This window comes from Petaurus breviceps, unplaced genomic scaffold, assembly GCF_028583685.1.
Source record: "Petaurus breviceps papuanus isolate PSGF00001 unplaced genomic scaffold, PetGlider_PUasm1.0 174, whole genome shotgun sequence".
Taxonomy (NCBI): domain Eukaryota; kingdom Metazoa; phylum Chordata; class Mammalia; order Diprotodontia; family Petauridae; genus Petaurus; species Petaurus breviceps.
In genome coordinates this window covers 18,461,570-18,472,988 of record NW_027185761.1, presented here as the reverse complement: position 1 = coordinate 18,472,988, position 11,419 = coordinate 18,461,570, and the positions used below count along the sequence as shown (strand labels likewise).

Genomic DNA, 11,419 nt, shown 5'->3' with positions numbered 1-11,419 from the left:
GGGCCTTAGAACAGAGGATGTCACAGCTGGGAGGGGCCTTAGAACAGAGGATGTCCCAGCTGGGAGGATCCTACAAGATCATAACATCCAGCGGGGCCCCCCCCTTTTTTTTTGCTTTTTTGGAGGGCAATTGGGTTAAGTGACTTGCCCAAAGTCACATGGCTACTAAGTGTGTCAAGTGTCTGAGGCTGGATTAGAACTCGCGTCCTTCTGACTCCAGGGCCGGTCTTCTATTCACTGTGCCACCTAGCCATCCCTTAGCTCCCTCCTTTTACAGGTGAGGAGATTGAGACCCAGAAAGATGAAGACAAAGCTAGAACTAGAACCCAAGTCTCCTTGATGTGTGGGTTCTTTCCACTCTATCGCATTGGGAAGCACAGTCACAGATCCTCAGATGCTGAGAGCTTGGAAAAATCACATGTATGTTGTGTATTATAATTATACACACACAAACGAAGCCTCCAAAGTTGTGACTCTGCCTCCATCTAGTTCTTAATTAGGACTCTTAGCTGGGGCACCATCCCAGTGTCCTTCAAACCTCTCCCTAGCTTCTCTTGAATGATTTTTAACTGCCTCTAGCTGTGATCAGTGAACTCACTCATGTAGCATAGAAGACTTTTGGGGGTGGGGGGCACTTCCTGGGCCATAAGACTATAGAGCACTGCCTTCCCTGCCTCCCTCCCCCAGCTTTCCAGCCCTAGTTAAAAATGACCCCTGCAACAGAAAGAGTTTTCCATCAGACTCCATTGAGGAAGTGAGAGCTTTTTATAGGATAGCCAAGCCAATGATCAGCTCAAAGCAGAAACAAAGCCCAGCTGTGGCACATTAACTCCCATGCCAGAAGACACCAGCAGCCCCCAGAATCCCCAAGGCTGCCAGCCACCCTGAGCCATCATCACTGGTTCCCAGAGGGCACACTGAGAACCCTGCACATTGCCCATGTAGTTTCTCTGTTATGTCTAGGCCCAAGCCAGGCAGTGGCTTTCCCTCTGGGACTAGAGGCTCACAGCATCTCTCTCCACCCTCTGCTTTTCTGCAAAGCAAGGCTGGGGCCTCAGGCCCAGGGTTATAGTGAGGACTTTTTGGAAACGAGTATGAAAACCGATCCAAGAAGCATACTGTTATCACCTAAGAAATGGAGACTTTGGGGCCTGTCTCAGTGCCAAGCCCACTTGACTTAACCCTCTGGGGGCAAGACAAGTGAGGGCTTTTCTTCATTATTGTTTCCATAAACTGCCTTCCCCCCCCCCCCCCCCCATTCATGCTGCCAATTTTCTCTCCCCGCCCTGCTCTCCCCTCCTCCCTCCCCCCCTCCCCATCCTTGCAGGAAAAAAGAACTAGCCTGCCTTTTGTGCTTCAGAGAGCATTAGGGAAATTCCATTGGACCCCTGATGCTGGGGCGCATTAAAAGAGGCTTAAGGCCCCAAAGGAGAGAGATGATAGTTCTACAGTCCCCTGCCCCAAAGCTGACCACATCTAGAGCCTGGGTTCAGTTGTGGGTGCCTCATTTTATTAAGGACAATGATGAACAGAGAAGGGGAATGGAGGTAGCAAAGAGCCTTGAGATCCTCCCAGATGGGACAATCAGGTGAAGGAACTGGGGCTGCTTAGCCTGGGGAAGAGAAGACTCAGGGACAAGGGGAGTGTCTCCAAACATTTAAGGGAAAGTCAGGTGGAAGAGGGATTAGGCTCAGGTTTCTTGGCCCCACATCCTGGTACCATTTGGTGGGTATTGTACACAGTGAGTGCTTAATAAGTGCTCATACACTCATTTTTTTTAGAGATGACAGATTTCAGTGTGATGTGAGGGAAAGCTTTCTAATGAGAAACACATGAAAGGGAGAGTAGCGTTATAGGAGGGCCAATGACCAATTGCTAACATGTGTGATCTAGACGTTAAGTACTGGAGAGGGTCAGAAAGGGGAGAGAGAATTCATTTCTCCTGCAAACATTAATCTCCTAGGTACTCAGTCCCGTGCTAGGCATCTGGGTGGATGGGGAAGGAGGAAAGAATAAGCATTTCCTAGAGCGTGCTATGTGCCAGCCACTGAGCTAAATACCCTATTTGATTCTCACAATGACCCCACTAGGTAGGTGCTGTAAGCATTCCGATTTTACAGAAGAGGAAACTGAGGCAGACAGAGGTTAAGCTGGACCTTGAAAAACAATGGGAAAGATGGAGAAGGTGAGGAGGGTGTACCAGGTGGGAGATACAGCATGACCCTAGGCACAGAGATGGCTGGAAGAGGAGCTGTCATAGACCAGAGATGTTGTAGGTTACTAAATAACTGTTAAAAGGGGAGATGGCCCAGGATTTGGAGTTGGAGTGTTTGGCTGGGAACCCTGGTTCTGCTGCCTTCTGCCTGTGTGACTGGGGGCAGATCCTTTCATCTTGCTGGCCCCGTTTGATTCTGGGCACCTCATATGTTTACACCTGTAAAAGGAGAGGGTTTCTTCCAAGAAAAGGCCCCAGCAAATGAGGGGAAAGTTCTGGAGCAGTGTACTAAGGTAGTGAGTGATCCAGCCCGTCGTGGAAAAACTTTCCAAGACAGAGGGTTCCGCATTCAGAAATAAGGGATTAGGAAGTGCCGGGGCTCATGGTAGAAGGAGAAGCTCTTGTCTCCAGGCATATCATGGGATCATGCCAGGGATCTCCAGGGATCCTGTTGTCCAGCTGCTTTGTTTTGTAGATGAAAAAGCTAAGGCTTCTCCCCCAAAGTTGAAATGACTTGGCCCAACACCCCAGTTCCCATCTCTTCTTCCTGAAGAGGAAAAATGTCCCTCCCCTGAATGAGAGGCAGCATGGCCTCATCATCCTCATCTGGAAAACAAGATGACCATAGCTATATGACTTCTAGGGGCCCTTCCAGGTCTTCCTAAGAGGGAAGGGTGCTTTCAATGAATCTTTGCTGAGGCTCTCTGTGAGCTTTTTGTGAAATATCCAAGGCCAATGTTTAACTCTCAGCAGAAAGAAAAGCAAGGCTGCCAAGTGGAAGGCAAACCAGCCTTCAGGGCTTGAGGGTCCAGTAGAGAGGCCCAGTTGATCTGTCCAGTGGCCTTCCCCTGGGGCTTCAGGTGCATGACTCAGCCTCTCTCTCTCTCCAATGAAACAGGATTGGAGTCTCAGGCCCAGGGTTAGCTTGGAAGCTTTTGGGGAACAAATGAAAGTAAATTATCCAGGAGGCAACAAGACCCAGAAATGAAGATTGTAGCTTCTATTCTGCAAGGAGAATTCATTCCAAGAGTTGCTGGATGTAAGGCTGGAAGGGACCTTAGAAAGGCCCTAAACCCCACCCCCTCCATTTTACAGATACAGAAACTGAGGCCCAGAGAGATCGAGACTTACCCAAAGTCACACCAAGTAAGAAGTTGCTGATCACTATTCCAGTATCCTACCAAGTCCTTGAGACCCACTTTAGTCAATTAAGCATTTTCTTTTTTAAAAAAATTATCTCTTGTTTTTATATCTTCTACATGTCCAGATATATCCCTGCCCCACTCACTACCAAATTGCTAATTGTTGTAGCAAAGAATAAAAAAGGCTGTTCATCAAAACTAACACATCAACTGTGTTATATACAATATTCCATACCCATAGTCCCCACCTCTGCAAGAAGAAAAGCATTCTCTTAATTCTTCTCCAAGGCCAACTTTCTTAAATATTGTGCTCTGCAAAACAATGGGAATGCAAAGAAGGGTGAAAATAGTCCCTGCCCTGAGCTTGGAGTCTGGTGTGGGAGGCATATAAATAAACAGGTGTGTACAAGACACATAACGGAGTAGCAGAAGGTTACCTCAGAGGGGAAGACCCTGGGAGTGGGGGAGGTGGAGTGAGGGATAATCAGGAAATGACTCAGTTTCAGAAAGCATTTATTAAATACCTACTGTATACCAGGTGCTAGGCATACAGAGAGCGAGCAGGGAGCCCCTGCCCTCAACAAGCGTTTATTCTACCATCACATGTTAACATGGTACGTGTCTCTCCTTTGTCTTGCCAGACCACCATTACCTGTTCCCAGGAATCTGTTTCTTCTTCTTCTCCCTGATCCCAGTGTGGATTGTCATAGCAAGGCAGACCCCCTCCATCATCCAAATCCTGAAGACGGGCTGGCTTCCCATCATCATTGCCATGTCCATCAGCAGGTAAGAACAAGGGAAGACCCATACACTCCATCAGAGACAGTTGCTAGTTGAATTTTGGAGAGGAAGAAACTCTTTGCAAATGAGAGCCTAAGACCCTATCCTGTCTCCCCATTGGTATTGGAGCATTGTGGGTCTTCTCCCCGATCCAAAGCACAGGGACTGAATGAGAATAGCCCATAGCCTGCTCTGGCTAATCAACTGCATTGAATAAACCTTCATGAAAGCTACAACCATATCTAGCACACTTACTGCGGCCCTTCAGATTGGCCTTTCTTCCTATTTCCCTCTTCCTCCTGTCATGTAAATAAATGATTTGATGACTTCATTTTGACCTTAATTTTTTTTTTCATTCTAATAGTTGAAAATTGTTAGGAAAATTAGAAAATTTAAAAGTCTAATATTGAAAATTAATAAAAAGTTTCCTACTAGCAATAAAAAAAACTTTGTTGATCATGATGCAAAGTTCCTTTGCCTTCCTTCATGGAAGGAACTGGGGGGGTGTTCAGCCAGAAGAGAAGACTGAGGGTCATGGGGGACACTTGAGAGCAGACTTTCAGGGTCAGAAGGCATATTGGGAAAGAAGTGTAAGACAAATTGATCATCCTTTGAGTACTTACAATGTGCCAGGCATTGTACTAAGGGTTAGGGATACAATTACAAGCAAACAAGGCGGTCCCTGCCCTCCCAAGAGTTTATATTCTAAGGGGAAGGCACTATAGAAAGAGGGGATGGAAAGCTGGGGTGGGAGGGAGTGAAGTTGAGGGCATCCACTAGGGGCAAGGAGGTGCAGACAAGAGTAAGCTGATCCAGGAATGAGGCAATCACAAACAGGGGCCCCGAAAAATGGTCATTTGGACTCCTGCCAGAAGACAGGAGAATTAAGAGCAGGTCAAGTGGCAGAGAAGTCAGTTTTAGCCCAATTTAAGAGACAACGATGTTGTGTAACAATTAAGGCAAGACCAGAATGGGCAGCTGCTCAGGGGAATGGTGAGTTGGATGGCAGCCTGTTGGAAATGTTGTATAAGGGATTCTCAGGTAAAGGTGAGTCAGGCTAGATAATCTCTGTGACCCCTTCTAACTCTGAAATGCCGTGACTTGGGCACCTGGTCCAGTCTACAAAGAGCATATTTTAACTGGCACCTCAATCAACACTAGTATAAATTCCTAGAATTAACAGAATCCAGAGGTGGGAGGGGTGTTAGACTGTACCCCGGCTAGCCCCTACCCCAAGAACGATTCTCTTCTACAGTGTTCTCCACAAAGAGCTACCTCCTCAAGTACCTTAAGCGAGGAGGAACTTAGGACCTCATGAAGCAGCTCATCCATTATTGAAGAGCTCGAATTGTCCGAGGGATTGATTTATATATTTACAAAGTAAACATACACACACAGATATATATATATATATGTTCATGATAAAAATAACTATACATAAAAACCATAAAATAGGCAGCATGTGTTAAAAAGAAGAGCAGTAATTAGTTGACCACAAGGTCAGAATGAGCTAGTGGGGTGCGTTGGCTGCCCATAACAACCAAGATGATATTAGGCTGTGTGATAGGTATCTCCATTAGGAATTAGCCTGCGATTCTCCTCCTGGTCAGAGCCCGTCTGGAGTGTTCTCTTCTGTTTAGGTATACTCTTTCAAGGGAACATTCACGAACAGAGGTGTGGCCAGAATATGGTAGTGTCCGAGAAACGTAGCCTGCTAGATTTAAAGCTTATTTTATAGATGAGAAATCTGAGGTGTGGGGGAGGTTAAATTCAAGGTCACACAGATGATAAACATCATAAGAGAAATGATGAAAGGACCTGGGGATATTTCCCTGCAGAAAAGAAAACTTGGGGGCTGGGGAACGTAAGCAGTTAGCAGATGGATACAGGTGCCATCTTCAGATATTTGAAGGCTGCCCGCGTGACAGAAAGATTTGACTTGTTCTGCATGGCTTTAGGAGACAGAATCAAAAAGCATGGATAGAAATCCCCAGGAGGAAGATTTCTGCTTCACATGGGGGAGAACTCAACAGTGACAGCTGTGCAGTCAAGAACAAACTATCCAAAAGCTAGCAAGTCTCCTGCCCTTGGAAACATCTAAACCAAGACTAAGGAGTGGCCTGTAAGGGATGTTCAGAGTCTTACACTGGAAGCATTTGTTATCTGGGCTCCAAGGAGAACATCAGCTTCCACCTGTCCTTTAGAACTAGGACATTGGTGTGCACAAGACCATACAGTATAAGGCAGAACCTTGCCTGAACTCAGTGTTCCACAACAACCTGAGTTTCATAATAACAGAAGAAATAATACAGTGTGGGACAGCGGAAGGACCACAGGACTGGAAGTCAGGAGCCCTGGAGTCTAGTCCCAGATGCTTCTAGTGTGACCTTAAGCATTTTCCTTCTCTCCATTTATAGAAGAGAGGGTTGAACTTGAATCTCCTTTTGCATGTATATTCTATCCCCGTTGCCCATTCCATTAGAGTATAAGCTCTCTGAAGGCAGAGATTATTAAATCATTTAATTGTAGGCAAAAGTATAGTGAGAGTGCCTAGCCTAGTCCATAGAGGTATGTGAAACCTGTTGCAGTTGACACTGAGATACTAAATGGTCCTTTATCCAGAGGGCCAAGTGGTTGGTGTAGAACAGGGGTGGATAACATATGTCCTCGAGGCCACATGTGGCCTTCTAGGTCCTTGGATGCTGCCTTTTGACTGAATCCAAGTTTTACAGAACAAATCCTTTTATGAAGGGGACCTGTTCTGTGCAGTTTGGATTCAGTCAGAGGGTTCACTTAAGGACCCTAGAGGGCCACATGTGGCCTGGAGGCTTCAGGTTCCACACCCCTGGTGTAGAGGAAAGAAGAATGACTAGGGTCCCAGGACATAGGTTTGAAGACACACTGTCTTTGTGATCTTGGGCAAGGCATTGCACTCCTTGGGGCTCAATCTGCATACTTATAAAAGGAGGGGATTGGAGTGGATGACCTGTAGGGCCCCTTCCAGCTCTGACAGTCTCCGATTCTGTTCACTGGAGCAGGGGAGAAGGGTCACCCTGTGCTAGAGAGTGGTCTGGAAAGGCTTGGTGTCTACATTTGTTGCCTCTTTCTTCTCACCTCCCACTCTCTTCTCAGCGTCTCCCTGTCCAGCTTCTGACCCACCCCCTGACTGAAACTGCCCCCCTCCAATGTTGTGATCATCTTTATACTGCTAAATGCCAAGTCTTCATCCTTCTTGACCTGGCTGCAGCATTTGGCCTCACTAACAACCCCCTTACTTGTATACTCTTGTAACACTAAATGCTCTCTCTTGGGATGCCATCAATCCCCATGGACTCTACCATTGGCTCTCTATTGGCTCTCGGGTAAAATAAAATTCTCCTGGCATTCAACACTCGTTATGATCTGGCTCCAGTCTAGCTTTCCAGATTGATTTCATGTTACTTTCCCTCTCATACTGTCTATTCTAGACAAACTGACCTATTTGATGTTCCCCATACAATATAGGGCTTCTCATCTGCCTTCCTTTGCACCTTTGTCCAGATTGTCCCCCTTCCTGGAATTCGCTGCCTCCTCAAGTCTCCCTCCAAAAATCCCTAGACTTATTCAAGGCTTAGCTCAAGAGCCCCCTTCTACTAGAGGCATTTCTTTATCTCAACCCACCTCTAGCTGTTAGTGCCCTTTCCCCACCATTCCCCTAAAATTACTTTGTACACATGTATCTGCCTACTGGTGATTTATTCTCAGTAAAATTTAAGCTCCTTGAGGGCAGGGACTGTTTTTTTTTTTTCTCTTTGTATCCCTAGGGCTTAGCATGAACATAGCACATTAAACATTGATTGGACACTTTTTTTTTTTGCTTTTTGGAGGAGGGAGGGTAGGGCAGTTGGAGTTAAGTGACTTGCCCGAGGTCACATGGCTAGTTTTTGTCTTAAGTGTCTGAGGCCAGATTTGAACTCAGGTCCTCCTAACTCCAGGGCTGGTGTTCTATTCACTGTACCACCTAGTTACCCTGATTGGACACTTTTGAAAAGCTTGTTGAACTGAATTTCTAGAGGAGATAAGAACTGAGCTAAAGTAACTAGTGTAAGACACATTCTGGACACATTGTGGAAAGCCTGGGGCAGGGGATTCTGTTGTGGAAGAGTGGGAGGTGAGGCTCCCTGGGGTGGGCTGAGGAGATCATATGTGTGTATGTGTGTGTGTGTGTGTAAACACACACACATACATGACAAAGTAGTAGCCATAAAACGCCTTGGTTCAAATGCTAGAGATCCCCTCCCTCAGGTATACAAACAGTCTGTAAAATGCTTGTCCTTAACGGTTTCCCTTCCAGCCTTGGAGGGCTCATCTTCAACAAAAGCATCACAGAGAAGAAGATCAGTGGCATGGCTATCTTCACTCCAGTGATGAATGGTAGGTGAGCTTCTCTGTTGACCTAACCAAAGAAGGTGGGGTTACTTTAACAGGTTCCTGAGCTGCCCCTAAGTTCCTTGAGGGTGGATTTCCTGAATTTCTTTTTAGCCTCGAGGTCACTTGTGGCCCTCTAGGTCCTTGGGTGCAGTCTTTTGACTGCATCCAAGTTTTACAGAACAAATCCTTTTATGAAGGGGATCTGTTCTATGAAGTTTGGATTCAGTCAAAGGGCCACACTTGAGGACCTAGAGGGCCACATGTGGCCTTGAGGCCACAGGTTCCTCACCCCTGACCTAGTCCAACCACCTCATTATACAGAGAGGGAAACTGAGAATCAGAAAAATCATCACTTGCCTCATATCACACACCCAGTTAGTAGCATAGCAGAGATCTGCATGGTAGATTTAGAGCTAGACAAGAACATGAGAGATCATCCAGTCCACTGGGGATAACTAGGGAGCGCCATAGTGCACATGGCGCTGGACAGGCGTCATGAAGACCCGAGTTCAAATCCACCTTCAGATACTAACTGCGTTGACCCTGAGCAAGTCACTTAACCTCGGCTTGCCTCAGTTTTTTTCATTTGCAAAATGGCACGATAGTATTGCCTCCTTCCTAAGGTTGTCATAAGGATCAAATGAGATAACATTTAAAAGCACTTTGCATGGTGCATGGCACAAAGTAGACACTCAATAAATGCGTGTTAATTTTTCCAAACTCTGGTAAAACTTTATTTTACAGAGGAGGAAACTGAGGCCCAGAGAACTCTAGTGGCCTGCCCAAAGTCACAGAGCTAGGAGTAAATGCCAGAGGCAGGCCTCTGACTGCAAACTCAGTGCCTTTTCTTTGCTAACAGCAGTGTTCCTCTCCTCTGTAAAGCTCTGAGCTCTGTTGCTGGGCCACTCAGCCTCATCTAATTGCACAAATAAATCCATCTCCAGCTCCTTGCAGTGGCTGCTTGGGTGGTATTTCACGTGATCTGGAGAGGTAAAGGGTAGCTGATGTCACAGACTTCCTCCCGAGTTCCACCTCTCAGTACCTTTCTGGGGTTCCCCATATAATCCCCAACAAATGCGTTTATGGGGCTTAGCCAAAGTGGGGCACTAGATATAAATTCTGTAAAATGGCAGAGGTGTCAGACTCAGAACTGCAGAAGGCTGCCAAACGAGATTAAAGTAGAATTGGGCCATGTTTAATGAAACAAAATAAAGAAAAATACAGTACAATAAAGATCATTTTAATTGGCGGTTTTCCACCATCAGTAAGCCCTGGGGAGGGATCTGTTTGACCCACTGCCTTAGGGGACTCTAAATTATTTTCCTTATGGAATTAGCAAAATCTGTTCATGCCCAGTGGGATCCTGACAGACCATTTGATCGGGCACCCAAGGTCTTTTTGGACCTCTGGACACCCAGGCTTCACAGGGACTGTTTGGGCAGGCGGTTGACTTAAACAGTCTCTACTTGTTCCCAGCTACTGAGACCCTGGTAGGATGAGAAGACCCCATGTGGCAGGACCATTCCTCAGAACCCTGTTCCATTCAACAGCGCACGTCTGCAAAATGACCTCACCGAGTCACACCTAATTGGCTGGCGCTGCAATTGTCCCACTAGCCAGAAGGGCAGAATTCCATGGAAATCTGCATTCCATTCCGGCTGGGCCACGTCTTCCATAAGCAGCACTGAGAAGGGTTCTATAGGCTTGTGGATCACCATCTGGCTGCAACTTCTTTCCAGACTCATTTTACTGACATACCCCACCCCCTCTGCTCTTCACTCCATCCAAACTGACTCCCCACATTCCAAATGGCAGCCATCTCCCACCTTGGGGCCTTTGCACAGGGCCGTCTGCCATGCCGAGAATGCTCTCTCCTTCTCCCTTGGAATCCCTTCCTGTCTGCCTGAGGATTGAACTTAAGTGTTGCCTCCTACGAAGAAGCTTTTCGTGATGCTCCCAAATGTTAGTACCCCCCCCCATTACTTTGTACTCAGCTGCCCATACATGATTACCTCCCAATAGAATGTAAGTTCCCTGAGGACAAAGGCTGTTTCCTCTTTTTTTTTTTTTGTCTTTTTTCCCAGTGCCAGCACGATGCCTGGCACATAGTAGTAAATATTTCATAAATCCTCGTTGAATTGAATCAAAATCATCCATTCAACAGGCATTTTTTGAACTACTATTTTACTAGGCCCTATAATAGAGACTTTAGGGGATACAAAGGAAAAATGTTATGGTTTTTCAGTCATGTCCAACTCTTCCTGATCCCATTTAGGGTTTTCTTGGTGAAGATGCTAGAGTGGTTTGCCATTTCCTCATCCAGCTCATTTTGTAGATGAGGAAACTGAGGCAAGGAAGGTTAAGTGACTTGCCCAGGATCACACAGCTAAGTGTCTGAGGTCGGCTTTGAACTCAGGAAGATGAGTCTTCCTGACTCTGTGCACTGTGGAGCCACTGGCTGCCCACAAAGGAAATATATGTAACATTAATTGCCCTCATGGAGCTTACAGTCTGTCTGGGAAAATAAAAAGTATATGCATGGAATAATTAGCTCAAATGTGAGACTATATATCCTAAGGGCCAAAATGGCTGGTCCAGGCAAATCGTAGCATACAAAAGAGCTTAAAGAAGAGTGAGCTCCCTGGGGGCTAAAACACCTGGAGAAAGCTTCCTGGAGGAGGCAGCTTGGATCTGGACCTGGAGTGATGGGTTAGGCTTAAATACTATAGTCCTCTGTGTGTGTGATATGTGTGTGTGAGTGAGTGTATGAGTGTGTGAGAGAGACAGACACACAGAGAGGCAGAGACAGGGAGAAAGACAGAAGAAGAAATGGAGAGACAGAGAGGGGAGTATAGAGGGAGAGAGACAGAGG

The 11,419-nt window shown here is 46.3% G+C and overlaps 1 protein-coding gene across 5 annotated transcripts in view; it reads left to right on the top strand.

Moving 5' to 3' along the window:
• The window catches only part of SLC41A3 (solute carrier family 41 member 3), a 71,795-nt gene that overhangs the window by 49,352 nt on the left and 11,024 nt on the right, over window positions 1-11,419 (top strand). For all 5 annotated transcript variants that reach the window (XM_069083845.1, XM_069083846.1, XM_069083847.1 and 2 more), the window contains 2 exons: window positions 3,999-4,143; window positions 8,471-8,550. In XM_069083845.1, coding sequence (XP_068939946.1) covers window positions 3,999-4,143; window positions 8,471-8,550 — 225 coding nt within the window. The remainder of the gene's footprint in view (window positions 1-3,998; window positions 4,144-8,470; window positions 8,551-11,419) is intronic.